We start from the raw sequence: 22,708 nt of genomic DNA, 5'->3' as shown, positions 1-22,708 counted from the left end.
AAATCCCAGAAAATCAACTAAATGAAGTGATAGGCAACCTTCCAGAAAAAGATTCAGAATAATGATAGTGAAGATGATCCAGGACCTCAGAAAAAGAATGGAGGCAAAGATCGAGAAGATGCAAGAAATGTTTAACAAAGACCTCGAAGAATTAAAGAACACTTAGAAGAATTAAAGAACGAACAAACAGAGATGAACAATGCAATAACTGAAATGAAAAATACACTAGAAGGAATCAATAGCAGAATAACTGAGGCAGAAGAACAGATAAGTGACCTGGAAGACAGAATGGTGGAAATCACTGCTGTGGAACAGAATAAAGAAAAAAGAATGAAAAGAAATGAAGACCTCCTAAGAGACCTCTGGGACAACATTAAACGCACCAACATTCTCACTAGAGGGGTCCCAGAGGGAGAAGAGACAGAGAAAGGACCTGAGAAAATATTTGAAGAGATTATAGTCAAAAACTTCCCTAACATGGGAAAGGAAATAGCCACCCAAGTCTGGTAAGCACAGAGAGTCCCAGGCAGGATAAACCCAAGGAGATACATGCCGAGACACATAGTAAGCAAACTGACAAAAATTAAGACAAAGAAAAATTACTAAAAGCAACAAGGGAAAAATGACAAATAACATACAAGGGAACTCCCATAAGGTTAACAGCTGATTTCTCAGCAGAAACTGTACAAGCCAGAAGGGGAAGAGAGTGGCATGACATATTTAAAGAGATGAAAGGGAAGAACCTACAACCAGCAATACTCTACCCGGCAAGGATCTCATTCAGATTCGATAGAGAAATCGAAAGCTTTACAGAGAAGCAAAAGCTAAGAGAATTCAGCACCACCAAACCAGCTCTACAACAAAGGAACTTCTCTAAGTGGGAAACACAAGAGGAGAAAAGGACCTACAAAAACAAACCTGAAACAATTCAGAAAATGGTAGTAGGAACATACATATCGATAATTAATTACCTTAAATGTGAATGGATTAAATGCTCCAACCAAAAGACACAGGCTCACTGAATGGATACAAAAACAAGACCAGTATATATGCTGTCTACAAGAGACCCACTTCAGACCTAGGGACACATACAGACTGCAAGTGAGGGGACGGAAAAAGATATTCCATACAAGTGGAAATCAAAAGAAAGCTGGAGTAGCAATACTCATATCAGATAAAATAGACTTTAAAATAAAGAATGTTACAAGAGACAAGGAAGGACACTACATAATGATCAAGGGATCAATCCAAGAAGAAGATATAACAATTATAAATATATATGCATGCAACACAGGAGCACCTCAATACATAAGGCAAATGCTAACAGCTATAAAAGAGGAAATCGACAGTAACACAAAAACAGTGGGGGACTTTAACACCCCACTATTATACCAATGGACGGATCATCTAGACACAAAATTAATAAGGAAACAGAAGCTTTAAATGACACAACAGACCAGATAGATTTAATTGATATTTATAGGATGTTCCTTCCGAAAACAGCAGATTACACTTTCTTCTCAAGTGCACATGGAACATTCTCCAGGATAGATCACATCTTGGGTCACAAATCAAGCCTTGGTAAATTTAAGAAAATTGAAATCATATAATGTTTAACCATGAGTTAAAAAGGTCTTGTTCTCCTTATCGATAAAAGAAACTTGTCAAACATATACTGAGAGGTTATCATTTAGGGAGACTGCATTGATAGAAAGTAGTGGTTTTGTGTGTTTTCACCCTTCTTAATCAAGAATAATTTCTGTTTTAGATATTAGAAGGAGAAGCTATTCTTTGAAATTCAAACCTACAAATGTTCTCATATGGTTTTTCTAGATTCCAAAGATGCTTCAATTTCTTTTAAAAATACTATTTCTAATTATATCAAGTGTAGAGACACATTCTATATTATAGATGCAATACAGAATTAAATCAACTGATAACACCCTTATCCAGAGATAATCACTATTGATATTTTGGTCTACTTCCTCCTAGTTAGCGACTCCAATCCTTACCATTACTTACTTTGGACAACGTACTTTTCTGTACCTCATGTTCTCATCTGTAAAGCAAAGATAACAGCAGTACCTACCTCTTAGGGTTGATACGAGCATTAAGTGAGTTAACACACATGCAGCACTTAAACAATGCCTGACATCACATTATTAATTATAAAAATTACTATTGGTGCTTCTTTATTTTCACACACTTTTCAAGAAATTAGGATCACAGTACTCACACAGTCCTGCACCTGGTTTTTCACGCTCAATATTATATCATGAGCATCTTTTATGTAATAAATGATTTGGAATATATTATTTTGAATGACTTATACTGTAATTAAACTATAACTACTGTGTGTTTACTTTGGCCTCACAATTTTTTCCTATTTTAAATGAAAAACATATTCATTTCCATGCTATTGATCTAAGTGTAGTACCACCAAAAATGTTCTAAAAAATACTAAAAGTGTCTATGAACCATACAGTGGATTTGGACTCTGACTTCAAAGGACTGTGCACCTCGAGAATGTTGATGTGCTTCAAGCAGAGTCTTCTATCAGCCAATGAGAAACTGAAGGGACAACATGGCGTGGGGGGTAGGGGACACTCTGAAGCACAAACTATGCAAAGGTGAACAGGAAAAGTCCCTTTCCAGACTCTTCAACCAACAGTAACCTACGTGCCTTGAAAGCCCAACGCTGCAGGGTATTTATTTCCAGGTGGGGAGATGAGTAATGGCCACACGGGCAGGTCAGGGCCTTCTCTACCCTCAGGGATACTTACACAGTAAAGTAAACCACTTGGGCCTCCGGAAGCATACATCTCTATCATGATTTTACCTAAAATGAACTCGGCAAGAGATCAATGGTAGATTAGATTATCAGTAGCTTCTGTAGCTTATTATTCCAGTTATCTAAGTATTGTTGTGTTCAGGCTAAAGGCCAACCCCTGCCTGCATGCAGATGTAGGAATCAAGGTTCTGTTTCCATTTCTACAATGAAAGATAATCAGCATAGATCCTGAGACTAGATCCCATGACTGGGCATGAAATCAGCTAGATCTTTTCTCTGAACAAACCTGAAACTCAAATGTGCTGCAGGATGGAGCATAACCCCATTATTATTACTATGGCAAAAGCATATGACATCACATGATAGTGGCAAGAGCACTTAATTGAGACTCAGATAAAAGTAGGCGATAGTTGATTCTTCGCCATTTTCTTGTTGACTTATAATGAATGTCCATTTCTCTGAGATTCAGTTTAAATAATGTCTGCCCTATTTATACTAAAGGATTATTATGCACCTCAAGAAGGATAATGCATGTAAAAGGGTTTTTTTTTACATGACAAAACAGTATTCAAATATAGATTGTTATTATGGTGCCAAGTCATCGTCCAAATTTTTTACAATGTTAATCAAAGAATGATTATAGTTATAGTACATGTGATTAGTATTATGACCTATCCTACTTTCAGATTTGACTAGTATCACAAGCAGATTCCTTCAATAATGTTTCTTGGTGATTAATCCGCTAAGAGAAAAATGATTATTAATGCAAATGCAAAATCTCTATTAACTGATCAATAGAGGTATTTCTTGAGATAGGCTAATATACTAAGGATTGTTTTTCCATTCAGTTGGAAGAATTAGACTCGTGGGAAGAAAATATGTGCTTCGTTTCTAATGTCAAGGACTCAAATCTGAAGATCCTTAGAAAACACTCTCCACTTGATTACAAGAGAAATTTAAGTATATTTCAAACCAGACCCAGATTTGGAAACTGAAATTATAACATGCACTTGAAAGTATACAGGCAGCAGCAGTTTGTCTAAACTGGCAGACATAGAACAGAGACTAAGGCTGGGGGAGAAGAATGAAGAGAAAGCACGTTGGCTTAGGAAACATCACTGAAAACTGGCGTTAGCTTTTTGCATTCCTGCAAAGGTCTGTAGGAATAAAAATTCTGTAGCCATTTTATCACTGGCTTCCATTGTAATTTTGAGCTCCTAAGGGAAATCAGAGGTTTCCACAATATGAATCACTTTTCCATCAACTCATTCAATCATCTCACACATACCGAGGACTCTGTGCATCTGCCACTTAGTTGGGTTCCAGAGACACAGGTAAATACATGACAGTCTCTGTGCTCAGGGAGCTTAATCTATCCTGGATGGAACAGAAGCTCATAATGGAGTAACTAACGAGCTCTAACAATGGGGCAGGCTCTGCTTAGGAATTCTAACGTTCTTCCCGTTCTGGTATCTCCTCTACATTCCACACACCGGTCCAGGTCACAGGAGAACAGCTACTCAAATATACAACCAATCCATGAGATCATTTCATAACAATTCTGAAGTTCATACGCACTGAAGTAAGCTACAAAAATCATTCTCGTTTCATAAGAGTTCGCACTGAAACCACTGAATATAAATGTACAAGAGTGGTTGCCCCTGCTTCAAAGCTATCATGTAACCCAACAACTCAATGAGTCACACAGAACTGCTTTTTCTCACAGAGATCTTTAGTAATGAAAACAATCACTTTTTCTTTTTTTTTTTTTTTAACTCTGTTACTGTCCTGGATACCATAATACCATTCTTATTAAATTTGTTGACTGGCTTTTAAATGAAAACTGGTGATAAGATATTAAGGACCTGGTTGGAAAAATATCACATTGGTAATTTGATTCCAATTCCAGCGGAATTTCTATTTTCATAGTTCCCTTGAAGCGAAAAGCTGAGCTCTGGGCAGTGGCCCGGATAACATACATGTACAAGATATTGAGGTGCGTGAGATGGATTACTGCCATAAAACTGCTAGTTGCAAAAAACCGAAAATACAATTCAAACGGGCTGATGTTTACATCCCTCCTAACTGGAGAGTAAAAATTACCTGCCCCAGCCTAGGTCTAGATCATAAAAATTCTTTCTTCCGTTTCTATCTAAAATAAATGTGCTCAAATTCAAAGAATAAAACCTTCCCTTATGAGAAACATGGTATTAAAGACAAGCCTTAGTGCGGGAGCCACTCCACCTCTGAGCAGAGAGAATGCAGCGATGCTTACTCTCACATGTGGGTCCGTCAGACGCGGACACTGCACGCGGCTCTGAGGCTCCTCGGCCCTTGCTGACATCCGGAGGCCCCCATCTGCTGCCTGAAAATACACTAACTCATTTTCAAGAATCACTTGGGGAATCTGTTCTAAGGCAGATTTCTAGATCCTATTCCTCCCTCTCCCCACAAAGATTCTTAATTCAGAAAGTTTACAAGGTGTGTCTTTGACATACAGCATTTTTTAGCAAGAATTCCTAAGTTATTTATAAATCCTTAGACCACATCTTGAGAAACACCACTAAGTGGTCATGACGACAAAAGATTATGATCCCTGAAAAAAGCTGAGAAGTTTTCTTCCTTGGCAGATTTATTTTAATGCAAGAGTAGACCGATCATTTTACATAAATTGGGGCAGTCACAGGAGATTCACCCAACCTCTTTCCAGCTGTCTTAAAAATTACTCTCAACGCGTCATCCTCCTTCCTCACTGTGGGCAATTAATTTGCCTCCCAGTTACCAAGACAGTCAAGGCGACCCAGTTTGAAACATCTCAGTTCCCGGCCGGCTGCCTACGAGCTTCTCTCTCTGCTCCCGCTTTTACCTCTTTCCCATCAGTCTCAAGCCTAAACCCTTCACCGGTGCTCTGGTCCTGTCGGCCTGGGCACTGCTCTAGCAAGCATCCTCTGTCTCTGGGATTTCCCTCTCTACTCTTCAAGATTTCTCTTTAACCCGAAGATGTGATTAAATCTCTCCTCAACAACAAAAGTTCCCAAAGCACACGCACCACACACACCTGTGAAGGCCGCCTTCTCTCCTTCTCGTCCAAGCTTCCAGAGAGCACCGTGCACCCCGTCTCAGCCTCCTCACCTGTCCCTCACTCCTCACCTAAGAGGCTCAATACCACGTCTGCCCGATGTCCACCCTGCCCTCCCCAGACACCACCTGCACAGGTGTCCAGGGTCAAATCCGGGGACACTTCCCTGCCCTCTTTCTGGACTCCCCCCACCTCACCCGACACCTCTGGCCACGGGGTCCCTGTTGCTCTCTTGGCTTCTCTGGGTTTCTCTGTCCTCTTCACCGTCCTCCTCACCCCTCTGCCTGCCCTTCAGCTGGCTGCTTTTCAGCCACTGCAGGCCACCCTCGGCGGTCTCCTAGACCTGTAGCTCTAACTGCACGTGCACACTGACCCCCACCAGCTCTGTTCCCCCGATCTCTCCCTCTAATGGCAGAGCTGCAAGCCTACCTGCAGGCTGAACATAACCACAGGCATCTCCAAATCCGCATGGTCAAAACTCACCTCCTCCCCTTCCACCGTCCCAAACCTGCCCACGTGGACCGTGTCCATTCACCCACCCAAGTCAGAAACCTGCAATTCACCTGACTTCTCCCTCTCCTCCCTCCACAAACGTTTACTGGGCAGAACTGAAGAGCGTGGTAGAGCTGACCGGATGGAAGAGCTTCAACTAGGTCTTTAACAGCAAGAACTGAATGTGCAGAAATGGGGGCAGAGGTCTTCCCAGGGGCCCATGGGTGCAACACGTACACCCCATAAAGGTAAATTCAGGAGCAGCGAGAAGCTTGGTTAAAGTGAGGAGTAAGTGAAGGTGCGAAAGGCTAAAAAGAGAGCTTCCTCCTATCCTGAAACCTTGGCTATGAAGCGAAACATTCATTGTTTTGACTCCACTGCTTCCTTCCTCCTTAAAGGACCGGCTAGGCCGATCACAGCATCACGGCCCCTCCCGCAGCCGCCAATTCCATACGGGCGGGTACCCACCCGAACCCTGCCAAACAGACATGAAGGGAACACTGCCACTGCATTTCAAAGAACACTTTCCTTGTTCCAAAAGGGCCTTTCCCCATCTAGATCTCATCCTGTGTGGCTATGGTGCCTGCAGCCATCTAGCCACTAGCCAGGGCGTCAGGCGCACCCACAGGGAGGGCAGAGCTAAGAAAGATACAGAGAGCTGGTGCTGAGGCTGGATATTCCCACGTGGAGCCTGCCCTACTACTCCTGAGCCTGTCCTACCTCTGGGTTATGTATCATTTCTTAAGGTAATAAATCTCCTTGTTGCTTAAAAAAAAAAAAAAAAGTGGGGATACAGGTATAAGTCATGTTTAGAAAACACTGGGTTAAAAAACAGCTAAACAGGCTCCTTTACTAGGATTTCTTACAACGATCGCATAGCAGTACACAGTGTAAAGCTTCAAGAACTTGGTTTCTCAAATTTATGCGACGCCCCCACCCCCGCAAGCCTCTCATCCTGCCTCTTCTGTTTTTGCAGTATACCTAAAAGCATCTCTGAAATTAAGTGTTTACGGATCATAGCTTAGAAAACTGGTTTTTCCTAGAACAGATGAAAAGAATGCATGACTGACTGTTATGATACAGTATAATGACAGCAGAGTAGCACAGGGAAAGTGCCATGTGGGACCCCAGAGGCTTCACTGCCATTCTACGAGGTTCTCACTCAGAATGGCAGATGGGTCTCACGTCGTATCTCAACTCTAGTAAAGTTTTAGTGGCTGCCTGGAATGCTACGTTGAAAAGGATTCTGAGGCTTCATCCAGACTCGGGGGGGAAAAAAAAAAAAAAAGCTGCCTTACTTGATTAGCAATGACTGTCCTGAGCATAGAAAGGGCAGCTGTGACATCATTCTGAGACCTCTAAAGTGACACTAATTCCTACACAGATCCTAGAACCAGCCCAAAGATTCTCAAGTTTTTTAAAACGTGAATCAGGTTTTAAATTAGACCAAACTAATGTTTAATAATTAAAATGGTAATAAAGTGGTTAACTACAGAGGCTCCAAAATAAGAAAGACCTCGTCTATTTTAGTTCTTCCACTTGCTCCGGGCACATGATTTAGCCTCTCTAAACCTCAGTTTTCCCATCTGTAAAATGAGATGAACAGTCCCTACCTCACGTGGAAGATATAAAAATTTAACTGGGTAATGCATGTACGCACCTGCATACAGTAAATGCAATAAATATTAAGTTTAGCTATAGCAATTACTAAGGCATTCACTTTATGACATTCACATTATGACTCTTGTAGTGCATTTATTTGTCCACTGTATTCACAGCCATGGGTTAGAGTAAAATGAATCAAACTGAGGCCATAGAAACCATTTTCCTGAACCCATAAACAATGTCAATTTACAGGCTATCATAAGCAAATGGCAAAGATGACTGAAAAGTACTGTTCAAACTAAGTGCTACCTGTCTTGAAGAAGACAGAGAGTATATAAATCTAACTACTGAGTGATTATTCTTTGCAAAAGACAGATCTCATACATATTTCTTCCAATCTCTCCATAGAGAAGGCCAAGACACAATGACCAAACCAACAGCAATGAGCCTCCCTAACACCTAGAATGAGTCCCCCACTCTCTCAGGGGCACGGGGCTTTCAGTGCTAGAACCAAGACAGTTCTGAGCAAACCAGGACAACTGGTCACCCTACAAACAAATGAGCAGGTGAGGTCCCAACAGTTGGCTCTGAGTCTGGCTGTGCTGCTCAGAACTGAAACAGAATGAGTTCATGAAATACTGTTTTCCCTTAAAAGAAATCAGGGCTCTTTGTGGAGAAATGGCTAATTCCAGGTGTGAGCAGAAAACACTCAAAATGAACCTGAAATATCTTATGATACCAGATAGCAAGAAAACTCTCAGACTTAGTAGGGTCATATCAAAAGGACTCAGGAGCCAACTTGAAAAGGTTCCCACTGGGCAGAGATGGGACTGCCTAAGCTTCAAAAAAGATAATAATTACAACTAATTGAAACCCATCAAATACATTCAAATCTATGAGTTCACAATATTTTTTTAAACACATAACTAATTGGTCACCTTCAGAGGATGATGGGGAACCAACTCATTATCTTGGAAAACTGATAATGGGAAGGAATCTACATTGCATTTATCCTGCTTTTCTATAGGAACTGTACCACTGTGCAACCAAATAGTAGATGATGGAAAAATGTCTCTTTTAAAAAATATTCAAACCAATAAATAAGACAAATGACAGAATTAAAAACATCCCTATTTGTCACCCCCCCAAAATTAATAGATCCAGGTGTTGAGGATCAACAGCTACTGACATCACAAAAAGAAAGACAATCAGATATTATGCGCCTCCTGATGAAAGGTCACACCACCACCTACAGTCCTGCCAAAGGGGTCAAACACAAGTCTGATCAGGCCTCTGGGTCCAGTGTCAGTTTGCAGGACATACAAAGGAGGAAGGAACAAGCTGAGCTGTATCATTCATATGCAACCAGCAAAATCCAGACTATAGGACACTACAGGACAACTGCTCCAGGTTCTTCAATAGATAACCCATAGGGAAAAGAAAAGGACACTGGGAAGACTGAATTTTTTCAAATGGGCAAGACTAAACCATAATGTCTACGGATGCATGGTTGACTGATAAAACTGTAACAACACGCAAGGACATGATTATTATAGAGTCAAGGTGGTGTTACTTAGGTGGAAGGGAAGGGAATGCCATTGGGGTGGAGATATAGTGGGGCTTCTGGGGCTTCTGGAAGTTACAAAGGTATTGTCTTTATAATCACTCATCCAACTATATATTTATTTTGTGTGATTTTTCTGAAGCTGCATCTTTATTCTTATAGAAAAGTTTTTTTTAAAAGGTAAAAGTGTAACATCTACCGTTTAACACCTTCTAATTCAAAGCACTTTTACAAACACTAGTATTTATATAGTCAAATACTATCGCATTGTTGCAAACAACCTCTTAAGGTATTTACAATCTCCACTTTTCAAATAAGGAGACTGGGGCTTAGAAATCTTAAGTAAGTTGCCCACTGTCACAGGGTTATTAAAGCAGAGCCAGATTCAAATTCAAATAACTGGCTGACCCCAGAACCATTCTCTCAATGCCTAGGCTCTACTGATCCCCAGTGATTCAGTCACTCTGGACATATTTATTGCTTACCTAGTTAATCATGCTAGATGTTAAAGACACAGGGGGGAGTTTCTGCCTTCATGGAGTTCAAGGGTTAATGAGAAAGACGGACAAGGAACCGTCCAAGTATAAAATCACAACTGTGCTAAGTATAATGAAGAAAAGGTCTACAGTGCCACAAGAATATATGAGCTTCTCTGCAAAAGTGATGGCTGAGGCCTGAGGAGAAGTTAGCCAGGTAAGGGCGCAGCGGGGCTCCAGGCAGAGCAAGCAATGTTCAAAGCTGCCATCCAAAGAGCGAGGCTGGCACTCTGAGGGCTGAGGATAGAGCATGAGAAGTGAAGGTAATAATGACAGGAGACCAGGCTGGAGAGCTGGCAAGAACAGGAGGCTGACAGCTCTTAATTAAACACGCTGCAGAAGAGGGGTTGGACTGGGTGTGCATTTTTAAGAGAAGGAATTGGAGGAGCCGACAGGGAGGCAGGGAGATGAACTGAGGGGCTACTGCAGTCACCTAGGAGGCACAGGATGGCAGCTGGGACCAAGCAGGAGAGATGGAAACAAGTGGATGGACGTAAGATACTCAAGAGGTAAGGAGACAGGTCTGGAGGACGGACTGCATGTGGGGAGGAAGGAGAAGGAGAGGTCAGGAAGGACCCGGGCTTCTGGCTGCAGGACTTTCGGAGGCGCTAGTTGCTGACGCAAGGAGCAAGGGGAGAGGGACGGAAACACTGATCACAAGACAGATGGGGCCCTGGACTTGTTGAGTTTCAGGCACCACTGAGGGTACCAAGTGGAAAGGTCAAGTTAAGCAGTTGAATAAGTGAGTCTAAGCCTGAGGAGTAAATCTCAACTCCTCCATGTAGAGATGGCTATTGCAGGGGCCCCCGGGGAAGCCCGCCTAAGAGTGAGATACTTCCAAAAATGGGACCTCAAGAATGATCAAAATTCAAATCTAGAAAACAAATGAACCTCCTGAGCTAATCTAGGGGTTGCAATCTCAGAAAGGTTTAGTGAAATGGGAAAAAAAATCAGAAGGAACAATATGAGATTAACAACTGTGACTCAAGAAAAACACGTCACAATTTCTGGGATGTTTAAGGTGTTAATTCCACGCCTAACAAGTTGGCAGGGTTTGCACGTGGCCCTCAGGTGTATATTCGTTGGAGTATATCTGTATACGAGGAAGAGGCCTTTGGGAGGTGCCTTGTGTGTAGCCGCTCAAGGTTGGAGACAGAGAAAGCTCTGGAGGTAGGAGAGAAAGCCCGAGCTTGACCCCAGGGGCTGCTCTGAGCCAGGTACAGAAAGGAGACAGACAAAAGGGATGGGGCTGTCTTCACAGGAGATGCAAACAGAGACATAAGCTCCTCAGCTTCTACTGCAAGGTAAAAAAGAAAAAAATTTAAGTATACCCGACTGAGAGAAACAAGGCTACATTCTCAACTTCCAAAAAGCACATAAAGTGGCTTTGACTCAGGAAAAAAACAAAAACAAAACAGAAGGACCAAGCACGCCTGGAGATCCAGTTTTAGGGGACTAAGACAGCAACAGCCCAAGAAGAAATGTGCTTTTTCACAGACTGGCACGGGTGACAGAAAGAAGGCTCTCTCAAATGCTCTGCAGGCACCAGGAACGGAAGAACATAAGTGAACAGATTCATAAACACATAGATACTGCCTGTGGGCTGGCAGAAATGAGGGGAGAGCTGCAGGATCGGTCCTGCATGAGCAGACAGGAGCAAACCCTATACAATTGGAGTCACTGCTATTAATGTAAACTCACTCATACATACAAGGTGGGTGAGAACTACAGAAAGTCAGGTAACTTTAGAAATGAGTATTTGTTAAAAATGCATCCAACTTTCCAAGAAGTGTATTCTACACTAAAATAGAAAGCTTACTAAACAGATCTTAGTGACCTGAACAAGTGCCAGTATCTTATTCTAAAAATGCAGTATTCATTCTGGTTTCCCCTTTGGCCTCGGAGGCATTTTACTTGGAGTTACCATATTCATTTTCCTCGATATCCAGCTCATGGTGTTCATACGTGGAAACGCCAGGCTGACTGACAAATGTACCAGGACTGGCCAGTGCCTAGAGTCACTGATAAGCACGGGCCAGCCCTGGGGACAGACTGGCACAGCTCACTCTCCTAACTGCATTCTCCCAAAGCAGCACCTGAGCTGAAAAGCCCACCAAAATGCAACCAAACCCCACTGGGCTTTCTGGAAAGCTCCACTGTGTTTAGAGAAACTAAATAACACACCCCAGGACTAAAGGAGGGTGTAGGAGTGAGTAACTGAACCCAAGCCCTGGCCCCCCAGGGTACCCAGCAGAGCCCCTGAGAAGGGCTGCCTACCTACCCCTGTCATCTGTCACCTCCACCCAAACAACCAACCCTCATTTAGAAAGTGACCTAACAGTGAAGATGGTAAAAATACAAGTTCCAAGTTTGCAAGTCTTTCAAAAGCAAAGCTGAAAAAAAAAAAAAAAAAATTAGAAAGTGACCTAACAGTGAAGATGGTAAAAATACAAGTTCCAAGTTTGCAAGTCTTTCAAAAGCAAAGCTGAAAAAAAAAAGGCAAGTTTGTATGCCATCATTTTAATCTAACAGCCTTCTACAGACACTTCCTTTTCTAAAGCCTAAGCCCTCAGCACCAAAGTTGCTGAGTCACCTTTTTTTTAAGTACAATTGTGTGCACTATTCTGACTGCACAAGGGCTCATGCATTCTAAGGAATCTAGGGCCCTTCCTACCCCCAAAATGATAAGGTTAGGAAATGAAACCTAAGATATTTTTAAGAAGGCAACATCCAATTACTAAGGTGACATCGTAGCATGTCCCCAAATCAAAAGCAGCTTAAGATTCAAGGGAGTTAGAAATAAGCTTCCAAGCAGACCACTCAAGCTTGGAGACTGTGGTCTTCACATTTGCAAATAAACAGTAAGACCCTTTGGTTTGGGGCTTGAATTTATTATTTAGAGGGAATGTTAAGATACCCTAGAAAAGATTCTTGAACCAATCTGTAATAACTACTGATAATTAACAGGAAAGAACCGTCTCACTCAATCTTGACTTTTCGCCTCCAGACTCAATTCACACAGCTTCATTAACTCTCCCTTTTTATCACTGCAACTGATCAGCGTTTCTCCTGAGTCCCTCCCGATCACATTTCCATTTAACATTTCTAAAGCCCAGCTCTGATGCTACACTCCAGAGCTCAGAAAGTGTGAGTAGCTGCCCCAACTACAGACTATAATCCAACCCTACTCTCTCAGCTGAGGACTTCCACTGGCCCAAACTACCTCTCAATCCTACCTCCAGGGATTCATCTCATACACTCGCCGGCAACTCAAACCCCAAAAAGTACATGTACTCCGTCTCTAAAACGATTTGCTGGGTTTGTTTCGGTTTTGTACAAATTGTGAAAATATATATTGCCGCCTTCAGACAGTTTTGCTAAATTCAAAAACACACTCATCATTTCTTAGAATACATTTGCCGGTTTTGATGAGCATTTTTTTTTATGTTCAGGTTTAATCGTGTATTGTAGCTTCCTACTTTGAAGTTATCACTATTCATATATAACTTCTTATGTTTACTAACCGTTAGAAATAGTTCCTTCATAATAAAGATACAGAAAATAATTTTCCTTTATGTGTAATCACTGTTTATATATCAAGAGATTATAGGTATCAAAAGCTCCAGTTTTTGAGTACATATTAGTATTTGCTTGTATATACATAATATACATCTGGAAGAATAATCAACTGTTAATAATGGCTGCCTATAAGGAAGGGAGATTTTTTTTCCACTGCATATCTTGTTACATGTTTTTTTATTAAAGCCATGTGATTGTAAAACCTGCATAAAAAGTTAAATTTTAAAATTATGGTTAGAATGAATTTAAAGCAAACAAACCTTACACTACAGAGTTAGGTAGAGCCACCATGACTTAAATCCCCCGGTCAAAATACAATCAAATATTCTGAAGACAGTAAGTGTATTATGCCACTATCCACTATCAAATTATTGAGGATTAGTTTATCACATTAGCATAATAAAGGAAAGTCACAAAGAGGCTGTGTATAGTCTCCATAAGTCTTGTTTCTTTTCCTTTTTCCCTCGAGTAACTAAATCAAGTTTGTTTTACTCAAAGGAACTTCTGTATTGGTAAAAGAACTCATTTAGGGATTCTAGAAGCCCTACCCAAGCCAAGTGGCACCATGGGTTGCTGTGTGAATGTTTTTACTGTCTCTATGAACATCTGCTCTCCCCTCCAGTCTTCCCTATCAGTCTAATCTACTCAGCCCAAGAGGACAGGAACAGGGGGCATCCTGTTCACCTTTGATTCCTCCCCAACACTAAAAACACTGCCATGCACTTAACAGAAAGCAATTATCGAAGCTCTTAGTGACACCTACTGCAAGACTATGATCTCTTCTCTAGGGAACTGTGGTTGAAACTTCAAATCTAAAAATGTCAGTTGGATTCTCAAGTCAGTTCTCATCTCAAACAATAATCCATTCATTCAGGACAAAACTCCATCTATAGAGAACTTACTATGTGCCTGGCACTGACACTCAGCAACTAACTAGGCCAAAACTGATCTCACGAGATCAGAAAAGCAGATATGCAGCAGATCTTCAGTAAATGCGTAAGAGATTTGATGAGCTTCTTGAACTATCTGTCTTGAACTTCTTGAACTATCTGTCTAAACTTGGAAAAGTCTTTAATGTTTTCTTCACATAGCAATGGACCTCAGTTTCCCATATGCTACTAATCGCCTGACTTGTGGACTTTCCTGCATCAGCCCCCCAATCCTCATTAGTTAACTGCTTATTTTTTAACTGAATGGGATGTAAATCAAGAAGTATCTAATAAAATACAATGTAAAAGAGAAAAATCCATAATTATTATGTGAATGATTGACTTTTTAAAATTTATTTATCTTACTTATTTATTTTTGGCTGTGTTGGGTCTTCATTGCTGCGCACGGGCTTTCTCTAGTTGCGGTGAGCAGGTGTTACTCTTCGTTGCGGTGCACAGGCTTCTCGTTGAGGTAGTTTCTCTTGTTGTGGAGCACGGGCTCTAGGCACGCGGGCTTCCGTAGTTGTGGCACGTGGGCTCCAGAGCGCAGGCTCAGTAGTCGTGGCGCACGGGCTTAGTTGCTCCGCGGCACGTGGGCTCTTCCCAGACCAGGGCTCGAACCCGTGTCTCCTGCATTGGCAGGCGGATTCTTAACCACTGCGCCACCAGGGAAGCCCATGACTGACATTTAAAGAAGTTATTCCCTCTTATTCCTATTGCCAAAATGTAAGAAATCATTTCCCTTTTTCCAATTCTATGAAGATGCACTTAGATCCTGCTGGTCCAGGAATGAAAATAAGTTTTCTGAACTAGTGATTCACTATTCCCATATTCTTCTTGCTGCTGCCTTGGTCAGATCACGTGCTAGGGTCAAGTAACTGTGGCTAGTGAATCTAAGGCTCTTGGTCTGCGTGAGTTAACTGGCCTGGCACAAGACCAAACTACAACTTTGGACTAGGAACACCACACTCTGGCAGCCTACTCAGCAAAGGCGGGCTAGCAGCTGCTGCCCAGGAGCAAGCCAGCCCCATAGCATCACGGCTCCAGTCGGCTGGCCTACAACAAAGCCCAAGTGTTTCTAAAGTGGGGCCCAGGTAGCAACTGTCAAGACTTTACCATCAACCTTTCTGACCTTACGCAAGTTTTTTTGCCACCTGAATACACCACTGATGTTATTTCTACCCAAGATGAAAATTTAGTTTTACCACTTTAATCAATAGTGATTCCCAGCCAAGTAAAATCAAAATCCTTGCACATAAGAGACGCCCAATAAATATTAGATTAACTGAAGGGGTAAAGCACAGAGTTAGTGACCGCAAACTGACATAACTTTCTTCATTATCATCAGCAAACACTCACAAAAGATGTCAGTCATGAGTCCTAACCGCATAGAGTTGACAGCCAATAACTACCTTGTGAAGCATGCAGGAGCATTTGAACACTCCTAGACATGAAAACACCTTTTCCCTTTTAGTTTAGGCTTCTCTGGTTGCCTGCTTTTAATAGTGTATGCATTTTTTTTCCTCTATAGAAGGAAGCCAAGAAGGAAAAAAAAAAAAAGGAAAGAGTAGGAAGGAAAGATGGACAGATAGGATAGATCCCCGTGTCTGACACGTCTAGCTAACACTAGAAGAACCCAAAATATGTAAGAACAAATGAGGATTCTTTTCTTAATGCTAAATCAAAACTTCTGTAGTCAAAACTGAAAATCAAAACTGAAGTAGTCACTGTATCATAAGAGGCACCATTTGGTTCACTCCAAAATAGCCTCCCCTCCACCTATGTTAGATGACCGGTGTGGTCCAGCTCCTACCACCACAGAATGGACAGTTTATACTACACCACATGCTTATGCTTCCATTCATAAAGAACATTGTTTTAAAACCTTAAGCATACGGCTTCCCTGGTTGCGCAGTGGTTGAGAGTCCGCCTGCCGATGCAGGGGACACGGGTTCGTGCCCCGGTCCGGGAAGATCCCACATGCCGCGGAGCGGCTGGGCCGGTGAGCCATGGCCACTGAGCCTGTGCGTCCGGAGCCTGTGCTCCGCAACGGGAGAGGCCACAACAGTGAGAGGCCCGTGTACCGCAAAAAAATTAATTAATTAAAAAAATAAATAAAACCTTAAGCATAAATTATTGGAAATACAGCACAACAAAAGGCTTGAGTAAACTGCACTGGTACTGTAAATATATATATATATAATTTTATGTGAATAACATGCATTTCAATTCTAAGTAACACAACGTAGAAAGTAAACATCCTAGTGTACTTATTTTCTTATTTAACATTGTAGGAATCTGAATTCAAAAAGAATGACCAATAATCTACTTTCCTTAAACCATACTTCACCTCTTCTACTGCCTGAAATCTTCGGGTAGTATACATGAGAGATTACATATGCTGCTTCATTTTCTGTCGCCTTTAATGTAGTATTTTCTCTGCTTCCTCTACTAAAGCACCTTCCCGGATGATAACCCAAGTTTTTACCAGAGGTACAAGTGAGCTGGGGGGTTTGAGGGGGTGTATTTTCCAGGAAAAGGGGAGGTAACCCACAACATGAGGCTTCCAAGTCCTCAGAGTGAGCTGCAATCCTACAGCTTTGACCCTGACCCCACCATCTAAACTTCCTGCCCTCATGTACCAGGCACTCTTAATCACTTGACTCAGTTACTTTTGGTTTCATAAGCATTTACCACTACCCAAAAGTAACTCTATCTATTTATTTCCTGATTCCCCCATAGGTATATAGTCTCAAAAGCAGGGATTTTGCCTTGTTGATTCAACCCCAGCTTCCAAAATAATACCTGGCTGGCATAAAATACTCAATAAATACGTACTGAATGAATTACAACGTCTTTCAATACTCTAAAGAATTCTAAAGTCATTCACAGATCGATAAACCAACTAGTAAAATCTTGGGATCTTTATTTTTTTTTATCATTGTAGAGAAAAAGCAAGAGGAAAAATACACCTACTCACCAAGTCTTGCTAAATTAGATATGAAAAAATGGACAGCTGAGTGAAGGTTTTTAAGAGAAATAAACATAACTACGTAATTTGAGACTAATGAAAACAGAAGTTCCTGTCCCTTACTATACTGAATTGCTGCTCAGCTTACACAGTGAGGATGCCCCACTCTTTTACCTACAACCCTTCAGCCATTATCTCAGCTCTGCATTCGGAACTGACACACCGAGGAAACGGTACTTTCGGTGAAGAGTGTGATGATTTTCACAAAAAAGTAAGCAGGTCATATCATAAGCAAACACAAAACCCAGGGGGTAATGACGCTTCCAACAAATATTCTTAGGAAGTTGAGCCACTGCCATTTCCCCTACCCCAGAGTGCTTGGTCAATTTCAGTTTAATGACAGTATCATTCAGTCAAGCCCGAAGAGTAAAGCTACGACAGACTCAAGTTTCTTTTAAAGGGCGGTGAGACGGATGCTGGGAGGTAGGGGAAGCAGTGGTTTGGCACTAAGGAAGCGAAGAGCTCATTTAAAATACTGTCCTTCCCTATATTCCCTATATAACCACCGTTCTTTACTATATCGCCACACCTCACTGATGATAGCCTTCCTTTTGATGCAAAGTACAGTGATTTCGGGCATCCCCTTCCTAAATCACTGAAACTGCGATACTTAACATGGTGGAAGACAGGACAGCGTGGTAAAGAAGTGTACCCAGGCTTGGGCATGAGGTACCGGGTGGGTGACCTAAGCCAAGTCAGCCCCTCTGCGCCAAGCTTCCTCGTCTGTAAAAGGGCATAAAGTCACCCCGACAGGGAACGGTTATCGGAACCCAAGGTAATGACCATCCCAGGGCGCAGCGCCTGCGTACAGCGACCGCCGCGCTCCCCTCGCTCCCACTCGCCAGCTGCAGAGCCACAGCGAAGGTCTGGAAGGATTGTTCAACTACCGAGGCTGGAAATGAGAATGGTGTCGAGCAACTACATCGCCTACTAACGTGCATCTCGGCAAACCCACGGAGCCCGGAGCCCGCCCCGCGCGGGGGCCGAGGGGACGCGAGCGTCCCCCCGCCGGACCGGCCCACCCCAAGCCCCGTTTCCCTCGGGCGTCCGCCGAGCCGGGACGAGAAGACGGGCCCGCCGCGACCCCCGGCCCTCCCGGAGCTGGCGGCGGGCGCCGGAAGCGGGCGGGCCCGGCGAGGCCGCGGGCGGGCGGGCGCGCGCGCGGCGGCGGCGGGGAGACCCGTACTCACCTCCGGCGGGCGGCGGGCGGCCGCGGCCAGCCGTCTCCAGGCGGCGGCGAAGTCGCGCGGCGAAGCTCGCGGGCTCCGGCAGACCAGGGAGAACAAGGTCCCCAGCAGGAAGGCGGCCGCAGCGCAGACCAGATACAGGCTGAGCCTGAGCAGGACGGTGCCCGGCCCCGCGCTTCCCGCTTCCCAGCAGCCGGGCCCCAGGAAGCAGAGGGACACGGCGGCGAGGGCGGCCACGGCCACCGGCGCCCGCCAGCTCCCGCCGCCAGGACCCCCGAGGGCTGCCGTGTCCTCCAGGGAATCCGGCCGCCGCTCGCCCGGGGCGCCCGTGAGGCCGGCGCCGCTGCTGTCGGTGGCATCGGGGTGCATGCTGCTTCCTGGGCCGCTAAGGACAGGCACATCTCCCGCCCTGCTCTCCCCCGCTGCTGCCCTGGACGGTGGCCTCCAAGCGGCGCCTGCTCCCCTCGCCGCTCCCGCCGCTCTGGAGGCAGTGGGAGTCCGCGCTCATGCCCTCGCCGGCGGCCCACCGAGGGAACGGCTCTAGGAGACGCCGCCGAGCTCCTCTCCGCGACCCCTCAGCGCCGCCACGCGGCGCCAGGCCCTCAGCTGCCCGGCCGGGCGTGCCCAGGTAGCCGGACCCGGCTGGGACTCGAGCCGACCGGGTGGGGGCGGGGACGGGGACGGGGACGGGGACGGGGGCGGCCGTGGAGTGCGTGTCAGAAGGGGGTGGAGAGTCACAGCGGCCGGCTGAGAGACAGCTGGGAGGTGCCCGGCCCCGCCTCGCGCCGCGCCGCCCGGCCGCCCACCCGCGGTGCGGGGGCGGGGTCCGACCCGCCGCTTCCCCGCGAAGGGGCGCCGCCAATCCTGGCGAAAACTGCTTTCCTCCGCTCCTCCCCGCCCCTCCCCCAGGATACCGTCTGTTGATGGAAATTTTTGCTGCAGGTGTCAGAAGCATTTGTAATTCTCGAGCTCAGGTGATCCCTTAATCCTCTCCTCGCTCATCACTGACAAGTAACCTCCTCGCGTGCTTACAGCCCGCAAAATTTCTGTGCCGTTTGCACCTGCTATTTAAATAGACAACCGTCCCTGATCCTCACTTTTAACACGGTTCTCCTAACCACCTTCCCTTTCCCACGCAGCCGCCTCAGGAACGGAATCAGGCAAGTGTGGAGCAGTAGATGAAGCCTGGAATTCCTACTTACGGAAAGGCCCAAAAAAGTCTGCCTGGTGCCAGAGGGTGTGCACAGCTGCCATAGTCACTGGCTCCAAGTCCCTGTATTTTTGTCGCCAACGATTCAGTACAAATGCTACTACCCACGCAAGTGAAAGTAGTCCAAATAATTTTGAGAGTACATATTTTCTTCTATCATGGTCCCAGCGTTAATATACAGATAATGCTTACTGTGAAGATGCCAACATGTGAAATACTAGAAATTAGGAACGCCAGCAAAGCAGCAGATGTATCTTTAATGAATAAAGGAATTCTAAAGACGTTAATGATAATTTAAAAGAGGGTGATAGAGAGGGCAAATCAACAACAGAAAGGGGAAGAAAGGGAAAGGGAGGTAAACAGATGAGAGAAGCCGTGAAGGATACGGGGAAAACATTAAAAAGCAAAAGCCCAGAACTCTCTCCATCCAGCAGTCAAGAAGAATTTCAACAGTTTGAAAGCGCTATTGTTTCCCAATAAATTGAGTTATGTCCTGCTTCCCAGGAAACATAGTTAGGAAAAGTAAGCATTAAAATATATTTTCAAATACTGTGACTCTACTGGGTTTTTCTATAACGAATATCTGTCGTTTCAACAGAGGAAAAAAATATAACATTCATACAAAGTAAACTATTTAGAGGATATTTATTCTTTTAAAACAAAGTATTATTGAAGAGGTTATTAATCAAAAGAAGAAATACCAGTGTCCATAGACATACACAGCCCACCCATGTATTCACATCATTGTAATAAATTTTCCTGGAATGGCATGGATTTCAAGTGGGAGATGAAGTAGGAGGTCTAAAAAAAATTAGCCCTAATATTAAGCTCTAACAAAACTGTAGAAATGAATTATTTTATGTACCTATATAAAAATACATGTTCACATTTGTCATTTTTTAAAAGTTTATTGTTTTTAATATCAGTATTCATGGACCACTCTATTCTTATTCCTTGTAAGTCAAAGACAAGGAGATAATGAGTGCCTTAGGCCAGATGTGACTTTGCCATGCCTAGGTAATTACAGGTGAAGACATCAAAAGAAGTTACCACCTTCCTGTCCTCCTTGTCTTCTCTTTTTTATTTTTTTTTTTTTTTTTTTTTTTTTTTTTTTTTTTTTTGCTGTATGCGGGCCTCTCACTGTTGTGGCCTCCCCCGTTGCGGAGCACAGGCTCCGGACGCGCAGGCTCCGGACGCGCAGGCTCAGCGGCCATGGCTCACGGGCCCAGCCGCTCCGCGGCATATGGGATCCTCCCAGACCGGGGCACGAACCCGTATCCCCTGCATCGGCAGGCGGACTCTCAACCACTTGCGCCACCAGGGAGGCCCTCTTTTTTATTTTTAAATAAAGCAGTGTAACTGATTTTGAAGGAGCCCTTTTGCCTCTAAAATAGTTAATGTTCATCCCACTGGGGCTCCTCAAAGTATACCTACAATTCCAAATTATTTCAAATAAAGCATGGTAGCCTGTTATTACCAACACTCATATCCATATTTTTTGATCATTTACATGCCTGGGACAGTGGGCTGTGGGCTTTACATACTTTATATATATTTAAAGTTTTCCAAAATACGGGTTTACCATAGTTGACAATAATAACTAACTGAGCACTTACTGTGTCAGATACTGTTCTAAACACTAGACATGCTTCATTTAATCTTCACAACAACCCCTAGAATGTTATCTCCATCTACCCATGAGGAAACAGGCACAGAAGGTAAAATAAATTGCTCAATGTTTCAAAGCTAATAAATATCAGAGCTAGGATTTGGTTATCCACCCTGATGTGGTCTGGCTCTAGAGCTTGTGCATTTAAGCACTATGCCATGGTGCTTCATAAAAACTCCATCTCGTTTCGTCATCCCATATTCCAAAGAAGAAAAAACAGGGTTTAAATCCATGAGCTTAGTACCTGTATTCCATGCTTTTAAAGTGTTTAGTTTTGTTGCTTTGTGAGTATGGCTCGTATCTTAGCCAGCCCCCTGACAAGTGCAAAGTGATTTATAATAATCACTAAAGTCAGTAAAACCACAATCAGTAAAGGGGAAACTATCTTTTATTTAGAGCCCTGGTCTGTAACTCTTAAGACCATGATCTTTCCAACACACCTGTATATTGTTGCCAGGAATGCAGATCTGGAGAAATGTACACTCGTGGTCAGAAAACTTCCTTAAAGTATATGTCGTATTGCTAAGTCAGCACTGACAATTCAAACATTTACTTAACAACTAGTAGTTGGGTTTCTACCCTGTGCAAGGTCTGAGGAACACTGAGAGGTGGTATGATATACAAGGGAGTGCCTGGGATCAGGAGGTACTGAAGGAGAAGTCAGGTATTAAATTAGAATCCGGTGTTCCCTCCCAGAAGTCGGTGTTGAGTCCTACCAGGTCTAAGTTAAAGACCAAATTAAGTAGAGATGCCTTATTTATATTCCTTATGGCCAGCATATTCTGACGGGTTATGATTAAATGCTCCACAGGCTATCTTCATTATTCTCTTATGTAAGATGGGAATGGTGTCTGTCTGAACTCACTGGGATATTATAAGGACAAATTAAGTGAAAAATTGACATTTAAAATATTAGATAGTGTAAATAGGTAGACAACACCCAATCTCTGTCAAAATATGTGATGCATCTTCCTCTTCACTGTTTAGTATATTTCTCCTTAAACCCCCTGGCTCTCCTTGAAGGTAACCACAGGAT

The 22,708-nt window shown here is 43.5% G+C and overlaps 1 protein-coding gene across 4 annotated transcripts in view; it reads right to left on the bottom strand.

The window, feature by feature from the left end:
- SNX25 (sorting nexin 25) overlaps positions 1-19,424 on the bottom strand; it is a 121,938-nt gene extending 102,514 nt beyond the window's left edge. For all 4 annotated transcript variants that reach the window (XM_060085816.1, XM_060085815.1, XM_060085814.1 and 1 more), the window contains exon 1: positions 18,797-19,424. In XM_060085816.1, the coding sequence (XP_059941799.1) occupies positions 18,797-19,162 (366 nt within the window). In that variant the 5' untranslated portion in view covers positions 19,163-19,424. The remainder of the gene's footprint in view (positions 1-18,796) is intronic.
- Positions 19,425-22,708: the final 3,284 nt, after the last annotated feature.

The sequence above is a fragment of the Mesoplodon densirostris genome, chromosome 20, assembly GCF_025265405.1.
Source record: "Mesoplodon densirostris isolate mMesDen1 chromosome 20, mMesDen1 primary haplotype, whole genome shotgun sequence".
Taxonomy (NCBI): Eukaryota; Metazoa; Chordata; class Mammalia; order Artiodactyla; family Ziphiidae; genus Mesoplodon; species Mesoplodon densirostris.
This window is presented reverse-complemented; position numbering and strand designations above follow the sequence as displayed.